The sequence below is a fragment of the Arvicanthis niloticus genome, chromosome 1 (assembly GCF_011762505.2).
Source record: "Arvicanthis niloticus isolate mArvNil1 chromosome 1, mArvNil1.pat.X, whole genome shotgun sequence".
In the NCBI taxonomy this organism is placed as follows: Eukaryota; Metazoa; Chordata; class Mammalia; order Rodentia; family Muridae; genus Arvicanthis; species Arvicanthis niloticus.
The window spans coordinates 110949574-110970825 of NC_047658.1; the positions used below are offsets into that span (position 1 = coordinate 110949574).

The 21252-nt window shown below is 47.0% G+C and overlaps 1 protein-coding gene across 13 annotated transcripts in view; it reads right to left on the reverse strand.

The window, feature by feature from the left end:
* Nucleotides 1-21252, reverse strand: part of Ppfia1 (PPFI scaffold protein A1) — a 72984-nt gene that overhangs the window by 32662 nt on the left and 19070 nt on the right. For 9 of the 13 annotated variants that reach the window (XM_034524558.2, XM_076914344.1, XM_076914322.1 and 6 more), the window contains exons 3-14: nucleotides 12060-12161; nucleotides 11728-11892; nucleotides 11080-11154; nucleotides 10651-10752; nucleotides 10263-10481; nucleotides 8716-8862; nucleotides 7063-7197; nucleotides 6133-6207; nucleotides 5698-5781; nucleotides 3564-3695; nucleotides 1302-1364; nucleotides 699-778 (exon numbers count right to left, since the gene is read on the reverse strand). In XM_034524558.2, the coding sequence (XP_034380449.1) occupies nucleotides 699-778; nucleotides 1302-1364; nucleotides 3564-3695; nucleotides 5698-5781; nucleotides 6133-6207; nucleotides 7063-7197; nucleotides 8716-8862; nucleotides 10263-10481; nucleotides 10651-10752; nucleotides 11080-11154; nucleotides 11728-11892; nucleotides 12060-12161 (1379 nt within the window). The remainder of the gene's footprint in view (nucleotides 1-698; nucleotides 779-1301; nucleotides 1365-3563; nucleotides 3696-5697; nucleotides 5782-6132; nucleotides 6208-7062; nucleotides 7198-8715; nucleotides 8863-10262; nucleotides 10482-10650; nucleotides 10753-11079; nucleotides 11155-11727; nucleotides 11893-12059; nucleotides 12162-21252) is intronic. The other 4 variants (XM_034524473.2, XM_034524480.2, XM_034524543.2 and 1 more) reach the window with 1 other exon arrangement.

The following is a 21252-nucleotide window of genomic DNA, read 5'->3' on the forward strand; positions in this document are numbered from 1 at the left end:
CGCAGGGCGGTGGTGGCGCACGCCTTTAATCCCAGCACTTGGGAGGCAGAGGCAGGCGGATTTCTGAGTTTGAGGCCAGCCTGGTCTACAGAGTGAGTTCCAGGACAGCCAAGACTACACAGAGAAACCTTGTCTTGAAAAACCAAAAAAAAAGGGCATCTTCTCCTCCTGGTGTAAAGTAGGTCAGGTAAGAAGAGGCTGCAGGAGGCCTAGCTTGTATAACACAGGCCTTCCAGTTTCCTTGCCTGCTCCAAGAGGAAATCTGTTTGATATCTAATGGTGTTACCTCAGTAAATTCTACTAAAGATCAACTCTCATAAGAAAACCAGAAAAGTGAGACCCAGAAGAACTGCTTCTACAAGATAAGAGTGCTTTAGAGATGTGCACTAAGCACTGTGGCCTTGTCAGGAGATGAGTCCTTCCATGAGATAGTTCCAAATGTAGCACCGAAGCCAGGAAATGGATTTTGAGCAGCTGCTCACAGCAGTCCCTCCTGCAGTGGGACTCCTCTATGAGGCTTGTCCTTCCACTCCAATCATGTTCTCTCGCCTGTCATATCACGGGGCACCTCAGTCAGCACATCTAAATACTAAGATGCCTGTTCCCACCTTCTGGAACTCTACTTGCTGCCCACAGAGGCAGCAACAAGCCCTTGCATACCCACAGAGCTGAAAACTAGCCCATCTGTGACACCATACCCATGAAGAAGTGAAGGACCTCTCAGTCTCATCTGCTCCAGCTCAGCCTTCAGGGCTTCAATATTCAGGACAAGTTGGTCCTAGAAAACAGTAAACAGCTTCTATGGCAACTCTCTCACATGGACTGGGCACCTATAAGGTACATTTCAATTCTGGGAACACTTCTGAGTCCTAGAGTAAGCAGAACTTGGGTCTCCAAATCCACGGATGCCCTAATGAATGAAAAGCAGTACTCCTGGTGATAGGCAAGTTAAAAAGGGGCAACACCAGAGTATAACATGCACTGACTGTATATATAAAGGACCCACCCGTCCTAACCCACAGGCTGCCAGTTCTTATTGTCTCCCACCCCAAGCCACACAGCAGATCCTTGCTGGCCCTGTCTCTTATTAGAGGCCCATGCTATTAGTCTCAAACAGATCTCCCAAGGACCTAGGGTTGCAGACATGTGCAGAACTTATTCAGCATGCTCTCCAAGGAGCTGCACACGGTGAGGACTAAAGAGCCCCCAGGAAAGTGTGTCTCAATTCCCTCCAAATACCTGCGGTCACCGTAATAACTCAGTTCTTCTCAGAATTCTCACTGAGTCAAAGAGTGAGGTACCTTATCATGCTGGGTCTCTTCTAGTTGCTTCTTTGCATTTTCAACTTCCCTTAGTAGAGAATTCTGAAAAAGAAAATGTCCTTCAGGGCTGGTTCCTCAAAATGTTCCATGTAATACACTGGCTACACTTGCTTAAACCAGAGAGCAGCCCTCAAAGAAGGGCCGGGCCATGGGAGGCACCAAGAACAGGGCCACAGCCCAGTCAACCAATACTAAGCACGAGTAAGGTCAGATGCTAATGTCTGTCCCTGTGTGTGCACAACTTGTGTCTTCCTACGGTAGGTCTGCCACACTCACAGTGCCATGCTCGTGGTGCAAGGGCTTTTGCTGACGCTGCTTAGCTTTTTAGGTTTTGTTTGTTTGTTTTTTAAAAGACAATCTTGTTCTGTAGACCAGAGCAGCCTGTGACCTGCAGCAATCCTCCTGCCTTAGCATCTGAGATGACAAGTATGAGCGAGCCATTGCACTTGACTTTCAGATTTATTTTCATAATCTCTTGCAAGTGGTCTACAGTAACTTTTAGATTTGGGTATTCATTGGCCACTTAGGAAACATAAAGTTAAGCTTCACATGTAAAGTAAAAGACAACACATTACTGTCCAAAGCCAGGCCCCAGCATGCCTGTACACCCAGGACCTTGAAACTGAGGCAAAAGGAGCAGTTCAAGGCTATTATTAGACTAAGGCTATTATGTCTGAGTTATTATTAGAACTATCTAGAAGGAAAAACAACTTTAAAAGCTTATCCATAGCAAAGGAAAATGCTTGGGTGAGGAGGTCAGAGTGACTGACTATTCTGATTGGTCTCTAATGGCACTCTCCAATCCTCTCACAGGACTCCTATGTTTCCGCCAGCCCAATTCCATGAAAGTATTGCCCTCGGTATAGCGCTAAGCTACATCTTGAGAGAACAGCACAGCTGGGACAGGCCATCTGAAGTCGGAGCCTAAGTGCTGCCCACCAGGGCCGCTCTGTAGAGACCCTAAACCTCAATGTACTCTGAGTCATCAGGAGCCTTCCACGATGCAAGCCCTCGAAGCCAGGCTTAGCCTTCTTCCAAATCAAGAGAAAGAAAGGCAACTGCTGAAACCTGGGACTACCTGTGCTGAATGGATTGGATCCCTTCTGTCTGGCCATGCTCTTAAAGCACAGCATTGTGTACGGAAATGGAAACTGACTCTCAATCCAAGTGCAGGTAAGGACGAGGTTTGGCAAAGCTAAGCTCTAGTATAAGGGGCCTGTTGGCTAAGCCAGCTAGAGCCCATTCTGTCAAAAGAAACCTGGGAAAACAAAGTTTCAATGTGCTGGCTAGTTTTGTTATCAACTTGACACAGGTCAAGTCTTTATCAGAAAGAACCTCAATGGAGAAAATCCCTCCAGAAGATCCAGCCATAGGCAAGTCTGTAGGGCATTTTCTTAATTAGATTTATGTGGGAGGACCCAGCTCACTGAGTGGGGCCACTCCTGGGCTGGTAGCACTGGGTTCTGTAACAAAGCAGAATGAGCAAGCCATGAGGAGCAAGCCAGTAAGCTGCACTTCTCATGGCCTCACTTGAGTTCCTGTCCTGACTTCCTTGATGATGAACAGTGCTACGAAAGCATAAGGCAAATAAACCCTTTCCTCCCTGAGTTGCATTGTTCATGTTGTTACATCACAGGAATGGTGACACTAAGACACTAGGTAGTCCAAGATGGCCCCAAACTCAAGAGTCTTGCCTCAACCTGAGTACAAGGATCAGGGTGTGCAGCCCCACACCCAGCTTAAGTACAATGGTACTAGTACAAAGCCCACCATTCAAAGACGACCTGACTACAAGTGCTTGTGAGGAATGATGAACACAAAAGGACATGATTGCACCAGCACTGAAAGCCAGATGTATTTTACTTCCTGGTCCTCTGTGGAAGCCACTGGCCTTCTCCATCCTACAGGTCAAGACTGGTACTCAACACTGGTTAAGGGGACTGGTTACTCTTCCAGAAGGCCTTGGTTTGATTTCTAGCACCACATAGCAGCTAACTGTAACTCCAGTCCCAAGGGATTCAAGGCCCTCTTCTGACCTCCTTGGACACCAGGCATTCAAGTAGTACATGCAGGCAAAATACCAGGACACATAAAATAAATTAATTTAAGGAAGGGATGGACACACAGACAGCACTCAAATGGGAAGAACCACAGCCAGTCACTAGCTAACTAATGTCTTCCCTGTCTGCAGAACATGTCCCGCGCTAATCTCCCAGGGAGCACAGCAGTTCCTCTGCCCACCTTGTCCTCCAGCGCCGCCATTCTCTCCTTCAGATGCAGCTGCAGCCTCTCATTGGATTCCGAGAGCAGCTTGTCCACAGTGTCAGATAGGCGCTTATTATGTTCCTCGTTCATCTTTTCTCTCTGCCTTGCCTAGAACAGGAGGGAAAAGCTTCCAATTTCAAGCTCACGTCCAGCCCTTCAGAAGCACTGGACCAATGATCAACAGAGGCTGTGCTCCCATCTTCTTATCCCCAAGGGACTTTCAAGTGACAACTGCTTCTGGGACATGAAACACTCAGGACAATCCTGGAGAGGCACTGCCTTTGCTAAACCGAGACCTGCAACCGTCTCAGGAACGTCAATCATCTCTAGCTCTCGAGTACACTTAGCAGAGCTCCAGGAGATGACAGAAGAAATGTGAGGAATCGGTGCATCTGAATATTGACCCAGGAATTTCTCTGGGTGTGAATAAAAGCTTGGGTCTAGGTTTAAGGGGGAAAAAATTAAATTTACAAAGTGAAGGCTGAACAAGCTGACTTTTAATCAGTAGGGATGCAGGCCATCTTTGCCTACAGTCAAAACTACAAATGACAATGTAGTAACTCTGCAACGGGCTAACACAAGGCTAGAGCTGTGCCTGCTCAGCACACATTCAAGACAACAGCACTCAGTTCTCAACACCTAGACAGGACTGAATTTCCAAGAAAGGGCTGCACCAGGCGCAGCAACCCTGTATGGAGAATTATGGGTAGTAGCACCTTCCAAGGCCCTCGGAGTATGCCTGAGAGAAAATAACTGCCCCATGGGAGGAGGCTTTCCAGGAAGACACTTGACAGCCTTTCTCTGAAAAGTGTGCTTGTTTCTGTTCAAACTGAACACTCTCTAAGCCAACAGCTGAAAGTTCAACTGTGATGTGACTGTCTGCTCAGGGTTTAGTATTACTGTGAGCCTCACAGGCTCTCTAACAATGTGCCTAAGCCTATGTTGCCCAAGACCTAATACAGGAGCTTAAAATCATCACTTCCCAGTTCTCCTAGTTCTCTGCAGCTTTAAATAGACAGAAAACACTGGCTGCTGTGCTGTGCAAGGGCTCCACAGCCACGTACCCATGCTTCCTCCCTCCACAGTAGGCCCATGGCTACTAGGTAGGGTCCAGGACTGCTACTTGTCCTGTGTCTGGATGTGTCCTGTGTCCTCTGCCTGCCTCTCCTAGGACAGATCCTACAACCCAGCTGTAACAACACTCTCCTAGCTGCTCTCTATGGTGTGTTAGTATTCAATTGCTCTGACACCATCACATCCTAAGAGGCAATTCAGGGCCTAAGGACAGATCAATGCTCTGGCCTGAACATGGGATTTAAATCCCTCCTGTCAAACAGGGCCAGTAACCTAAGCAAACAGGCCTCTGCTCTGAGTTTAGGAGGGCTCTCTGGCTAGCACACAAACTCTAGAGCACAGGTTCTCAAATGATGGGTCAAGACCCCTCAAGATTCAAGCAACCCTTTCACAGGCATCTCATATCAGATATTTACATTGTGATTCCTAACAGTAGCAAAATTACAGTTATGAAGAAGTAACAAAATAATTTTATAATTGGGATCACTACAATATGAAAAAACTGTATTAAAAGGTTGAAGCGTGGGGCTGAAGAGATGGCTCAGCGGGTAAGAGCACTGACTACTCTTCCAGAGGTCCTGAGTTCAATTCCCAGCAACTACATGGTGGCTTACAACCATCTGTAATGGGATCTGATGCACTCTTCTGGTGTGTGTGAAGACAACAACAGTGTACTCACATAAAATGAATAAATAAATCTAAAAAAAAAAAAAAAAGTCAAAGCATTAGAAAGGTTGAGTATCACTGCTCTAGGGAGACCTAACAGTTCTCTTACGGGGATAAAAAAAGCAAGAAGTCCTCTGGAACTCAAAGAGCCTGACTGTGCCTGAGTACTGCTGCCTGGGACACCTCTGCTGCCATCATCGGTGCTGACACAACAGCCAGTATGTAATAAACACACTGGTGCATTCCAGAAAGACCATGGTCAGGTCAACAGGACAAGAACCAGATAGAAGGAAGGAACTGTGGCAGAGAAGCCTAAGCCTACAGTGGCCTGTGTCCCACCTGTTGAAGCCAGCCTCAGCCCCATCCGTACCCGCTGCAGCTCCTGATTTTTCTCCTCCAGCTGTGCCTCCATCTGTCGCAGCCTCTCTTCAATGTTGCCATGTCTCTCCTCAGCCTGCCGGCAAAGATGACAGAAGCTGATCCTCTGCTCATTTCCATTCACACTGGCTACAAACTATGGTAGCAGCAGCAAGCACCTCATGCTATGCAGACCGTGTCAACCCTAGCAAAGGGACAACACTTCCTCAGACCCATCAGCACCTCCTCTGTGGTTTCAATGTGTACACCGTGAAGTGACTTTTTTTTTGTGTGTGTGCTGACCTGAAGCGTGGTAGGTGCTAGTGACTGCCTTTCTGTGTCCCCCACCCTGCCCTGCCTTGGACAACTCATCCCATTCTCTGAGTGCCTCTGGTGGTCAGCATGGAGAGCAGGAAGCAGCAAGCACAAGCACAGGGCACAAGTCTACCTTCCTAAGCTGGGAAGTAAGCTCCAACAGCTTTGCTTCCTTAGCAGCAGAACTCCCAGAAGGCAAAGGACCAGACTATAAAGCGAAAGGACAGAAAGGACAGCGGGGAGAAAAGAAACCGAGACTTTAGGAGGGGACCACAGAGGGGAGGACCAAGGTACTGTTACAGCTGACAAGGACAAGATGCCCAGAGCTAGATCCAGGAGTAGGGACAGGGCCGACACTCACCAACAGGATGCTGTCTTTATGTGAGCCCCTCTTCCATCCCTCCCCAGCAACTAAGACCAAGCCTAGGGAATAGGATCCTGCCAGGGATACATCCACAGCCTCTGTGCATGCTGTTGTTCCTGCCTCTAAAACCCAGTCATCACTCTGGAGGCTCCTGATTCCTGTCTACTTGGCTCTGGATGGTGAGGACCCAGAGGGCATACACCTTAACAACAGTGATGGTAAACACAAGCAATACATTAAAAGCACAATTTTAAGCATTGTAGTATGCTCCTCAAGTCCCAGCTATTCGATGGCTGAGGAAGGAGAGTCACTAGAGGAAGGAGTTTAGGGCCACACTGGGCTATAGTGAGACTCCATTTCAACAAGCAAATAAACCTTTTAATGTAATTTCAAAAGAATGAAATTACTTAAAAACTGACTATCTTGAAAGACTAATGTCATCTTTGAGAGACCTGAGAGAAGCAACAACCTTTCTTCAATTTGTTGAGAGAAATAATCCAAGCAGCTGTGAGTCTTGGACCTGACACTGAGGACAGCAGCATTCACCTGACAGGGGTTTGGGGACTGGTGGGGAATAGAGGTCTTGAGCTACACAGGAACAGCACTCCCATCATACAGCAGCATGGACAGTCCATGGATGTAAGCACACGGATAAGAACATCAAGGCCTGGCCTGTGAGCCCACATGGCCCAGGCGCACCTTGGAGAGTGCAGCCACCCTCTGGGCCAGCTCGGCCTCCACCTCTGGTAGCGTCTCAGCTTTGCGCAGGGTCTGCTGCAGCTTCTGCTCTGCCAACTCCAGACGTTCTTGCAACTGGCGGTTCTTGTCCTCTGTCTAGAAAGGGCACAATCAGGAGTTCAGGCTGCTGCTTCGGACACCTGACAAAGCACCTTATGGCTTAAAGGCTTTATCTTTTTAAACAAAGAAAGAAACCAAAACAAATACAAGTTCCTATACTTAAAGAAAAATGAGTTACTCCTGTGAGTTGCTCATTCTGACAGAGAATGAGTCACTGCCCAGAGTGCTGCCTGAAAGCCCAGCCTGTGACAAACTGTTCTAAAAATGCTTGGATATGAAACCCACTGCAGAAAATCTAAGTAAAGTAAGAAAGAACCTGTGCATGTGGGGAGTTAGACCTGGGGGCTATGGTCTGTGGACACTGTCCCCATGCTCTGGGGGGAACTACTGTCTGTGGACACTGTTCCCCTGCTCTGGGGGAGCTACTGTCTGTGGGCACTGTTCCCCTGCTCTGTGTGCCCACAGCAAACATGAGGCCTCACCCTAGTTCCTGATTCTAAGCACTGCTTCATGGCAGCAGTTTTCACAGCTGCCTAATTTATTTTTGGTCAAGCAATGCTCTTTGCCCTTAATAAAATCCTTTCAAGCAGCCTGCCTGGGTTTTTTTGGTTAGCTCAATGACCCGAGACCACACAACGAACAGCATGATGGCCGACTCCTATCACCTCTGACTTCTAGTGCTGCTGTTGAGTGTACTGTTCAACATTGCCAACAAGTTCTTACCACCACTTAGTTAATGAAAGGACTGAAAAGAAGCAACTGGCTCCCAATGAAACACAACAAAGGGGAGCCAGCTCCATGGGCAAAGTGCCTGTTGTGCAAGCATGAGAGCCTGAGTTCAATCCCCAGTACCCACAGTTTTAAAAAGGGATGGGTCAGCAGCACATGCTTGTAACCCCAGCACTGTGGAGGCAGCCTAGCAGGAACCTTGGTACTCACTGCCCTGTCAGTCTAGACAAGACATGAGCTCCACATTCAGTGAGAGACCCTATCTTAAAAAATTACAGTGAAGAGGCTAGAAAAATAGCTCTGTGGTTAAGAGAATTTGCTGCTCTTCCAGAGGGCTCAAATTTGATTTCCAGCACCCACATTCACTGGTTTACAACCACCTGTATGTAACTTCAGCTCCAGAGGATCCTATACGTTCTTCTGAATTCCACAGGCACCTGCACTCACACAAAGACGTACCCACACAAAAGTATACAAGATTAAAAATTTTTTAAATTTTAAAAAATATATCTGAAATTAAAATAAAGGTAGAGAGCAATAGAGAAAAGACCCCTGACTTTGACCTCTGACTGCCACATGCACACACCTACACATACAGGTGCAAATGTGTAAGTATACACCAACACATACAGGCACAGGCATACATTAACACTCATAACAAAACAAAACAAAAAAGGAATAAAAGAATCAAGGTTCTATAAACTGCTAAGAAGTAAGTCACAAGAAAAATGACTTAAGTACGCGATTTCCAATATGCAATTTACAAAGGAAAGGTCTTCAGCTTCACAAATAAAGCTAGAAACGGAGTACCACAGAGCCCGGTACCTGTCGGTGCATGGAGTCTTTATTTGCAATTTCATTTTCAAGTTTGTCATTGAGGTCATGCACAGATGTGGCTTCACGCTGTGCGGCGAGGTAGCGTTTCTCAAGGGTGGTGATTCTCTCCTCCATATCCTCCTTCTGGGCCATTGCCTACGTTGGAGATTCCAGAAGGAGATGGGGATGAGAAATGCAGAACTCATCACAACACTCAGGAGAGAGAAAGCCACTAAACATCTCAAGCATGGAACCACTGCTCCCCCAGTGTAAGTTTTACAAACTGAGTGAGAATCAACAAACTTTCAGCACGTTTGCCCACATGATCAGCAGCTCTGCCTGGTCAATCTGCTCATGTCACTACGCATGGACTTGACTGATAAAACACCCCACACAACACTTCAAGCGTCCAAGATTCTGAAAGCACCTGCAGTGAAGGTGTAGCCTGTGTCTGCTCAAACAACAACCAGGCTTATGGAGCACTGTGGGCAGAACCACTTCATTTTCTCAGGTAAGAGCTGGACAGACTCACAAACCTCAAGCATGTTGACAAATGAGACAGAAATCAGCAGCAAAGCCCAGGCTACAAACCCCAAACACTAAGCCTAGGACTCGACTTTTGGCATAGTTGGTGTCTGACTTCCATCCCCCAATTCAGTTTTTAGCTCCTTCCTTATTTCCTAACTGACTGTTGGCGATTATATAATTTTATTGCATGTGTACTGAAATGATGTTTTGCCTGCATGTATGTCTGTGTGAGGGTGTCAGATTTCCTCTAACTGTAATTAAATTATAGACAGTTTTGAGTTGCCATGTGAGTGCTGGGAATTGAACCCAAGTCATCTGGAAGAGCAGTCATTGCTTTTAATCACTGAGCCATCCCTCTAACCCCCTTAATAAATTTCTTAAAGAGGCAAGTCTTAAAAAAAAAAAAAAAAATCTCAACTCTCTACCACAGAAATAATTCCCTATGGCCCAAGAACAGCACAACCTAGTAGGTTCTCTAATACATGCAGTGTTTCCTTTGACCTGTATTCTTACAATAAATCACATTCATCTCCACAACTAAAGCTCCCTGGTCTCACACATGCTATAAGGTGAGGGCCTCCTGGAGTAACAAAAGACAGGTTCAGATGGGCCAGAAAAGGCTTTACAAGAAGGCATGTAACCCTCATTTCTTTTCTAATGATTAAAGAGGGTCTTGTAGTTTACCAAGGAAAACTGGTTATGAGGTATATATATATATATATAAAAAGACCCTGATGACCAGAGTGAACAACCTCTGTTCTCAGCACCGTACAATACAAAACAACAGAAAACAGCTAGCACACTTCTGCTCACCCCTACAAAAGCACAACTAACGTCATGTCTGTGGGCTCTGTGAGCAAGTGAGAAGAAACTGAATGTAAGAAAGAACACACTACAGCAGTCATGGAGGCATGTGATCCTCATGTAAAGGGTGCAGAAGAGAGGGAGCCCAGTGTGTAGCCTAAAAATCCCAGTCTGTGAGAGCAAAAGACAGAGGGAGTAGGAATCCAGGCACACCCCACACTCACTTCACGGACTTCTCGCTGCAGTTTCGTATTCATCTCTTCAGACTTGATGAGGTCTTTTCTGGCTGTGTCTAGATCCTCTTCCAGCTCTGCTGCATGACTGGACAGAGAGGCCAGGCGCTCCTTCATCTGGCTCTGCTCTCTTGCCTGCCTGTCTATGACTTCCTGCAGCTCCAGCACTTTGGCAAGATCTTCATGACTCAAGGAGCCATCAGAAGATCTCTGAAAAGCACAGCCTTATGGCACCATTTGGCATCCTCCAGAAAAACACAGATCTTCAGAGGAGCCTGTGTGCTCCTCAGTAGACATAGACCTTGCCACTATTCCCCAACAGCCCTATATGGTAAAACAAAACCAGAGACCCCACAGGAACAAAAAGCCAAGGACTTGCCTTGCCATTGGTGCTTGGTGCACTTTCCTGTTCATGGTTCCCGTCAAGCATTCCATCTGTCAGTGTTTTCTTCTGATTATTCTGTTCTTTAAGAATCATTAGCTAAAAGAGACAAGTTGAACTCACTAGTGTGAGATCTTTATGTAAGAGAGATGAGCAAAGGTGGCCAGTGGCTTTGGGAGACAAGTGGGTCTAACAGCTGTGCAGCCAAGGGCTCAGGGCAGAGCTCTAGAAACCATCTATCATCCGCAGAGAAAGAGGTACTTGGGAGAGGCTGAGGGCTGAGACAGAGTCCAGTGACCCCAGCAGGTTGATCTATACCTAGAAAAAGAAGTAACCTGCAGTGTCTATTACCGGCTTATACTTGTAAACGCAAGTAATAAGAATCAACACCGTAAGGTCCAATTCCATGACAGAACCCATGCTTACCTCTTTGTGGGTGGCACCCAGCTCCTCTTCTAACAAGCTGCACCTCTCCAGAGCCACTCGTAGTCGCTCTCGTACCTGCAAGTGAAGGGCTGAGTGTGCACTTGGATTCCTGCCGTATGCCCAATGCAACACAGCGTTAATGGAATACAGCCGACTGGCACCTGACCGCCACTTTTGAGTCAGGCTGACTGGAATCTGGAAACCCCAGCTGCCCCAGTCTCCTAAGTGCAGGGACTATAGGTGTGTATGTTTTTAATTTGACAAAATCTTGTTCCTAAATAAGTCAGACCACTAATTGTTTTCTTTTTTGGGAGGGGAGGAAAAAGTTGAGATAGAAACTTGCCACATAGCCCAGGCTGGCCTACTACTAATCTATGTAGCCAAGCAGACTTCAATCTCTCAGCAAGCCTCCTTACCTCTCAAAGACTAGGATTACAGGCCTTAGGAATCATACCTGGGCCAACTTCCTATTAGCACACTGATATAAACATTTTAAGACAACACGTCAAAGATGTTCAGCAGCCCACAAGTCAGTGCCTTCTAACAGAGAAAAGCTTTTCATAGGCGCTCCCAAAGTTATAAAACACGGTCACAGTGCCAATGAAGGCCCCCTGACAGGGTACACAGCTGTCGGTATGGTGATGGTACCTTCTCATCCAAGGCTTTGTGGTGCTCAAACAGTGACTTCAGGGCTTTCAGCACCTCCACCTCACTGGACACGCCTGCAGGTGACTGTGCCTGCCTCTTCACCACTGTCATCCGTAGAGAGCGCTCGTGCCTGGAGACGAGGCACTCCAGATGCTCCAGAAGCAGCTGCAACAGAGCCCAGCAGCAGTAAAGCGCTTGCCTCACAGGGAAGATAAAGTTAACATAGAACAAGCAGAGAAGCCCCCTAGGCTGAATTAAAATCTGCTAAAGTCCCAAAGGTGCCAATGGGCTGATGACCCCTCTGCAGGGTGGGAAGGGCATAAGTGACTGACCCTAGTGTTGTTCCTCTCTGCCTTCAGTTCCGCGATTTCCTCCTCTCTCTCCAGAAGCTGCTCCCTGCACACATTGAGTTCCTTCGTGAGTGCAGCAAATTCCTAGAGAGTGACAAGCACAAGAAAGATTGAATGAATTCATGCACAAACAGAAATCTGAGCAAAGACCCCAAGGCCCTCCATTAGAATGCATTGGAAGGTGTCTCTGATCCTCCAAAGAGAGGGGGACTGACTGACCTGTCTCCAGGCTTCCCTAATAACCCAGGCCTTTCATCCAGCCCTGCAACCTTCCCTCTCCTATGTCCCAGTCATGGACAGTAGGCACGGAGCAATCCAAGCCCACGTCGTCAGCAACCTCAGAAGATCAGGAATAGAGCAGGTAAAGACACTGTTAGTGACTTGAACACAACGTGACTTAGCACCACTGGAGATAGCAAAGAAAAAAGCTTCAAGGTGCCTGACAACGGTGGCCACATGCCTTTAATCCTAGCACTCAGGAGGCTGAGACAGGAGGATGTCTGTGAGTTCAAGACCAGCATGGTCTACAAAGTAAGTTCCAGGACAGCCAGGACTACACAGAGAAACCCCTGTCTCAAAACAAACAACACAACAACAACAACAACAAAACCCCTACAGCCTGGCTTGGTCTAACTTCCTCTCTCTAGGGCATTTCAGGACTAGTCTTCTAAGCAGAAAGTGTGCCCAAAGGAAACCTTAAAGATTGATTTTTCATAAGACCAAACCTTTTGCAGTGATGAGGAGAGCTCCTGGGGGCTAACCATGGTGCTGCCCCAGGGTACTTCTCACACTGTCTACTAAGTGTTCAGGACACCAGGGACAAGCTGAGTATAAGCCATGTTTCTACAAGCTCTTTCCAGTTTCTCAATGGAGCCAAACCCTTGGAAATAATTGCTCAGAAGTAATTCACCTGCTGTTTCTCTGGGCTAGTGGCCCACCTGATACAAAGCCAATCACGCATTCAAAGTATAAAGAGTGGCAGGCAATTTTACTTTTAAAACGCAGATACACGACTTTGATCCAGGCAGGTGGATCCTGAGTTCAAGAGCAGTCTAGTCTACAGAGCAAGTTTCAGGAGACAGGGCTTCCCTGCTTTCAAGAAAAAAAAAAAAAAAACAAAACAACAAAAACCCAAAACCAAAAACAAAGCAAACAAACAAAAAGCAGGCCATGTGTTCAAAGCCCACCCACAATAACTGCTGCCACTCAGCCAACTGACTACCAGTCACCCACTCTGGCTTCATCGGACTGGCCCAGCAACGTTGCCTGTGCCCCAAGGCTGTGGGTGAAGAAGGCCAACAGTTGGAAGAGTGGCCATTAGATCCCCAGTTACAAACTGTTGTCCATTGCCTTGTGGGTGCTGGTTACTGAAACTGAGTCCTCTAACAAGCACTGCAAGTGCTCATAGCTGCTGAGCTCTCTCCAGACCCAGGATACAATGGATGAAAAAGAACAGCAGGCACCAAGACTATGTGTAGGTCGAGACTGTAGTTACCCCTCAAGTTGTCATGCCTAGGGATGCTGCAAGCCAGGGCTATTAACTGATATTGCCATATGTAACAGACATCATGATGACCTTCATGGGCATCAGAACATACACGGTATACATATGTACATGTAGGAAAACCACTCATACACATAAAAATTAACCCCTCCCAAAATAAATCTCCATTTGTATTTTATATTATCAGGGTTCATTAACAAATTAATATTAACCACTAAAATTAGTTCATAAATTTGGTCCACAATGCTTGGCTTAGCTCCTTCCACACTTGTGTGACTGTCTGCACTCCATACTCTGCCAGCACCATCAATGGCACCTTTTAGTGTTTAAATTTTATTTTGTTGTTGCACTAAAAACATCCATGATTAAAAAGGTACTTATGAGCCAGGCAGTGGTGGCACACGCCTTTAATTCCAGCACTTGGGAGGCAGAGGCAGGCGGATTTCTGAGTTCAAGGCCAGCCTGGTCTACAGAGTGAGTTCCAGGACAGCCAGGGCTACACAGAGAAACCCTGTCTCAAAAAAAAAACCCAAAGAGCCCATTCTTGTCGTTTTAGGACAAAGTATAAAGAAAAACCAGGAACAGTAAAATGAGTCTCAACAAAAAAGCCGACTCACATAACTAAGGCCACTTGCAGTCAATGTGGGTGGGGCTGTACACCTTGTCACACCAACACTCATCTCTCCACCCACTGTACACACTAACACAAACTATGGGAGAAAAGGGCTGGAGACAATCTCGCCCATGATTCACTGCCTCTCGGGACCCACCCAGAGCCTCATGACCACAGAAGCAACAGCCTGTCAGTAGCTAACCATTATCTATCAGTAGCAGGTTAAAACACTGAGTACAGCACTGCACTGCTGTGATCCTAGCCCTTGGAAGGCAAAAGCAGGGAGGATCACCAGCTTGAGACCAGCCTGGACTATGGAAAGGACCTGTCTCAAAAGATAGAAACAACCTCCACATATACTTAGCAGTGTGCAGCTCGGTCTCTGTGTTGCTCCCAAACAACTGGAGCAGGGGCTATCCCTAAAGCTGTTGCCTGTCTGTGGAATCCATGCCCCTAACTTGGCTGTCATGTCTGGCCTCGGTGGGAAAAGAAGCACCTAGCTGAAGAGACCTGATGTGCCAGGTTAGGATGACTTTCAGGGAGGCTGGTTTTGCTAAAAGCAAATGGACATCTCTTCTTTATACAGATCAACTACAGAAAAATACATTTGAACTGTTAGTGCTGTGATCTACTGTAGCCAGTGAAGATGCTAAAAGTGACCATTTATATCTCTCCGTAAGGATAGATTGTTGAGCATTAAAACTTGAAAAAGGGGGCCAGCAAGATGACTTGTGGGTAAAGGCACTTGTACAAGGCCAACACTCTGTGAAAAGATAAAACTGACTCCTGAAAATTGTCCTCTGACTTCCACACATGTGCCACAAGACATACATGCATACATGTGCACATGCGTGTGTGTGTATATACACATACCCTTTGTGAAGAAGGTGGAAGCTCAGTTGCATGGGCTTAAGGACTGGCCACTTGGGGCCAACTTGCTCAGGGATGGCCCACATTCCTCCCTGGCCTGCAAGCCCCACTCCTGTCCTTACCATCTGTGCAGCCTGGCTTCAGGCCCACTTCCTCCCCAGAAGAGTTCAGGCCAACACAGCCTCCACTGAGGGTAGGAGCTATCTTCCATCCCCTCCTGATTTGGCCTGCTAGAGAACAAGGGCTGCCAGAAGCCACCCATGCACCCCATTTCCTGCTTTGCCACTTTAGAATATAGGTAACCCTGGGGTGCACCTGCCTGTCCTACCTCCTGCCCTATGCCCATCTGTGCCTGTTTCTATTTGGATACCTCATAAGGCTCACACACTCTCACACTGGGATGATCACTTCTTGCCCTGCCTCCAGCTCCTAAGCCAGTGAACATCAGCACCCAGTCACAACAGGTCTGATACGCAGACAGTATGTCACCTCCTTCCACTCCCTATATCACCTGCCACTGGGGACTCCTATGGCTGACTGCACCCTCCAACACATCTCTTCTGGAGCCATCTACTTCCCAGATCTTAACTATTTCATCAAGCCACCATGACTGCTTGTTCCACTACAGAGCTGCCTCTTTCCCTGGGTCTCCCTTCTTCCTGCTTTCAAATCTATCTTCTGTTTTTCTGAAACAAACAAAAACCTGAGACTTTTATTAGATTCCTCCACAAAGGCCCTGTGGCATAAGGTCAACACCAAAGCTCCTTTGTACTGGTGAGAAGTAATAACATCTGCTGAAAGCCTATTCTGGCATCAGGGTAACAGAAAACTAGCAGAGTATGGAGTTGCAATTGGGGTCGTGTTAATAGCAGCTGATTCACCACCACCACCACCACCACCCACCACCATTGACAACAGTGGGCCATTTTCTGGGTCAACATTACTGACAGAACAAAACTAGTGCCCAGTGAGAAACTCTGAACTCTTAAGTGTGCATACATATAGACAGACAGACATATATACATTTGGGAGATGGAGCAGAGCCCTAACAGCCCAACTTTATTTTTGTTCTTAGCCTTTTTATATCTTCTTAGACAAAAATATTCTTTATAAAATGACCTCACAGATAAATGTTACACAAAAGGAAAGCAACAGAAGGATGTCCATAGTAAGTTCAAAGCAGTGTTGCATTCCATAAGCTCAATATAAGTTCACAGCAACAGTGTCACATGGCCTTGCTTTATCACAGTGCACACCTGTGGCTTCATCCTTGGACCTGACATAGAATGAATGTTTCCCCTTCATCACGAATCTGTCCCAAGCCTACTCCTCTTCTTAGTGTAACTTATGAAAGCTCACTGTTCTCTTTATTACGCAGCCTTTACTCACTATTCTGTGAGGAAGGGACAAATTCTGTTCTTAATTCTAACTTTATTATACCTTTCTGGCAAAACAACTACAGCCATCTCCTTAAACTTTCTTCCTAAAATTACTTGAATTCTATAAGGCCATTAATTCATCTAAACAGCATTAATTCATGAAAATTCATCTTCAAGTTGATCTGCAAGAAAACCCAATAGGTTGAGCTAAATCCCAGGAATCATTATCAGCAGCAAGAAGCAATCCTGGGACAACGTCTCTGGGCTGTGCCTCTCCAGAGTGCACCCACTGCAGCCATGCAAAACTGTGGGCAATCTTCAGGAAATTCACTTGCTTGGCATAGCCTTTCCTAGATGGCTTCTGTCAGACACCTCAATGCCATCGAAAATGAACCTAATAAGCATGTGTGCCAGGTAGCAGAAGCCCTCCAAGTACAGAGCAGTGGTGGCTTCAGCCATAATCCCTGCCTCACAGCCAGCTGCCCACAGGAAAGCCCACATTCCTCACACTGTCACTGCCCTTCTTCTCAACATCACCTCGTATTGGTCCTCTGCCTCAGATTTACAAATCTACCTACTCCAGAACAGCTGCTACCACCCTACAGTTCAAACTTTGGGCCCTTCCAACAGAGCTCTTTTTCAACTTCCCCTGCTGGGTGCTAGCAAAACCAGCCTCCTAGCCCCCGATCTGTACACTTTCCTGCTGGCCTAAGTATTCCAGCAGGCAGAAGCTCAGTTCCATAACAGATCATCTGCCACCAGGTCTGCTCAGCTACTGTGCAATGCCCAAGTGTTGGTGAGGGCACAAAAGATACTACCATCATAGGAGATGCTGCCTGGAAGAAACACGATACCATCTGGTTGGGCTCTGGTTTCAGCAGACCACACCAACCCTAGGTTTCAGGTAACATGACACGACCTACGGAGTAGAGATGTTCTGTGCAGAAAAGCTACCTGCAAACTTCTAGGCCTCACCCTCCTGAGTCAACACTTCTGATAGTTGCACATGGCTCGTTCTGAAAGCTTCCCTAGGTAGCTCCCTTCCCATGTTGGAAAAGGCCTTTCTGATCTCGGGTACATCACACAAGTTCCCTCTTCATACTTATTTACCTTTGGAATACATGTGAAGATTCTTCATTCTACCCAGGGTCCAGGACTGTGCAATCCCATGAGAATGATGAACATGTGCCACTTTACTGACAGGCAGTGGAACTGCTAGTCCATTAGCTTGACAGAAGGCCCATCATCCATTTGTATGGCACTGTGACTCCTGGGGGGAGCCAGGTAACTGGCTGGAGATACAATGCTGACTGTCATTGATGGAGGTGAAGCCACTGAAGTCCTGTCAGGTCCTTCTTTGTGGCAGTGGCAGCATTTTTGCCAAACAAGAGTCTCCTGACACATGTGGCACCAGTTGCCATCACTCAGGGAACAGTACTGGATCTCTACCCTGCACTTGCCATGATTGATCTATGCTAAGAAAGTCTTCAAGAACAGCCTGGACTCAGGGTTTCACAGCTCACAAATGTTCTCAAAGTCTGATACCCTTTAAAACCCAAGGATCTCAGCTTATCCTCTCCACTAGCACATCCATGGTCACAGACCTAGGTTGTATTCTGGAGCTAGCTCTATCCTGGCTGCATGCTAAGGAGTCTGCTAGGACCTAAACTGACCCAGCAAAACATGAATATGGGGGCTAGAGATGGCTAAGCAGTTAAGAGGACTAGCTACTTTTTAGGGGACCAGTGTCAGTTCTCGGCACCCACCCACACAATGACTTATAGCTGTCCTAGAAACTCAGTTCCAAGGGATCTGGTACCCTCTCCTGGCCTTTGAGGGTGCCAGGCATGCAAGCAGTGCACTTACATACATACAAGCATTCATACACATATGGACTCAAGCTCAGCATAGCTACACACAAAAGACAAGAAGCAAAACAGCCAATCAGACCTGGTGATTGCCAAGAGGAACAGAAGGGCCAGGAAGCAGTTTCAAACACAGGGCTCAGGGCTGAGCACACTCCTTTCTCAACTTCTGTCTCAGCAACTAAAGAGAGCGTGTTCTGGACTCCTAACCTGAAACAGCTCTGTGGGAGGCCAGCCCTGAAAGCCTTGGTGTGGCCTTGACCTATCTATGGCTAACCAACCATCTGGGCTCAACAACTGGGACATTTCCTCACTCCTGGCAAGTGGTCATTCCTGATGAGCCAACATCTGTCCTCTTTTATTGTTCCTGAGGGCACTGTGGTTAATAAGGAACCAGCTAGCATGACTGCTGTGTGCCAGCACGTGGGATCTGTGAAGTCATCCTCAGCTAATTCCCCTGCATCTTAGAGCAGAGCTATGGCACGGCACTGATTTTTAAAGGCCATGTGTGTAGCTCAGTTTCTCTGATGACAACAGAACTCACGCTTCAAACATTGCTAAAATAATACTCTACTATGCCATACAACTAGAAATGGTGCAAGTCAGAGGACATGTGCTCTGTCAATGTCACTGCCATGGATCACAGAGCACTGAACACATCAACTTTACTGTCTGTCACTCTCCAATGCAGTTATAACCTACAGAAAAGGCTTGTTATGCTTTGATGAAAGAGTTAAAAGCCACATATAGTCATAAGTGTTCACCTAAATGTGAGCAAGGGTATTCTACACTGGTTCAGCTGCAAGGCCGATGGTCTAGTCCCACAGCCCAGCACCTAGACAGCTGCTTTCCCTTCCTTTTCCTCTTTCCTTTCCTTTTGTGTGTGTTTTGGTTCTGAGACAAATGGCACACACAGTCCAAGCTGGTATCAAACTCACCTTATAGGAAGAGGATGACTTTGAACTCCTGATCCTCCTACCTCCATCTGAGTGCTGGGATCACAGGCATGCACCACCATCATGCCTGGCTGCCTCACTACTTCTAAAAACATGCATATAATGTCTTTAATTCATTTGAATACCAGCATAATTTCTCTTGATTTGCAGTACCTGCCTTTTTAAAGCTCTCTTTTAGCACTAGGGACAGAACGGAATATTATCTACTATAGAACAGCAAACAACCATAAGCCTAAAGTGAATTCTATTTGATATCAAAAGTTGACTCTTCTTAGCCATCACATACACAGTACAACTAGTGCCCACTGCAGGAGTCTGAGGAGAAGCTCCTCCTCTGGTCACCTCACCACAAACCACAGACTGAATGGCCAGCACTGGCTTCCAGCTCAGCCTTTCAAGCTGACTGAAATACACAGGTCTGTGGGAGTCAGTGGTGAGACAGAACATTCCAGATGCACACTGTTTCCATACAGACACATCACCTATAGCTCTACTACATATATTTAAGTCTCCCCACAGAATAACCACAACTGTTCTTTCTACTTAACAGCCCAATCTTTAGGTGAGCCATCTGACATTCTATCTTGCAAAGGAACCGTCTGCTGTACCTGCGGGACACCAGACATGTGCCCTGGGCATGTGCCTCACAAACTGCTGCCATGTCCTATCACAGTGGCCATGTCTTGTGGTGCTGTCAGCAATGGAACATTAAGCACAAAACAGCATGTAGGTGTGGGAAGTAACAGTGAGTGTCTGCTCTCTGTGGGCCTGACAGGCTGCCAACCTGAGGGAGGGCCCTGAGTAACTTGCCAATCCTTTGGTAAAATAACATAATACTAGTCTCACAGGCCAGTGAAGATAGGAAAACACATGGAGTTCTTCCTATCTCTCTCTCTCTCTCTCTCTCTCTCTCTCTCTCTCTCTCTCTCTCTCTCTCTCACACACACACACACACACACACACACACATACACACACCACTCAACACTTCCCACACCAGTGGGGGAGTATTCTTCACACACAAAGCATTCCTCCAGCACATACTATCTGAGTTCCCAATTCCATCTGACTGTACAAGGCCTAACCAGACACAGCATCAGATCCCATAGCTGGGCCCCACCCCACAAGACTACACACTCCCTAGCCCCCTGAAGGTAGTGACCCCTCCAGGTTGTGACCTATATGTTGAGGGTTCCTACAGGCCCCTTATTGGGTCTGTGTCACTTGCTGGAGTCCCACAAAACTCTGAGGAATAGTGACTACATCTGCCCACTACTTTACTGTAAAGGCCATGATGAAGGGTGACCACAGCTACCACCCCAGTGTGCCTCAAGAACAAGGCACATGGGAGGAGGTGCCGCCATACTCCCTTCAGGCCCACTACCCATCTGGATACTTGCTCACTCTGTCTTTTACTCTTTTGTCTTGTTTTAGTTTTTTGCTTTTGAGACAAAGAGTTCTTCCTATTCTCTCTCACATATCACTCACCACTTCCCACACCAGGTGGGGGCTCTGCCTGGCCTTGCCTGGCCTGGAGATCCCCATTCTGCCTCCTGAGTTCTGGGACTACAGGTGTGTGCCACCACACCCATCTCATTTCTTTTACTTTTTACTGAGGTTTTAAGGTCCCGGCAGGCTGATGCCATCACTGGCCTCTAGTCACTCTCCCCTCCCTAGAGGCTAGGGAAGGAATGGGACTGAGACCCTCAAGTCCTTGGGGTTACCTTGAACTTCCTGGTGCCCAGCCCCAACCTAAGACACCATGGGCATTCAGACTCACTTGTGACCCACAAAGGATGTTCCTACCACACTGAAGAATCTTAGGGAAGAAGAGGTATGGACCAGGGCAAAGACCAAACCCAGAATTCTTGTCACAGTCTCACACTTGTCATCAACTGAGAACCACTTCGTATTTACAGGTCAGCAGATCTCAGGCAACATCTAAATACTGACCACCACGACACTACTTTACTTTTCCAAGGCTGTTCA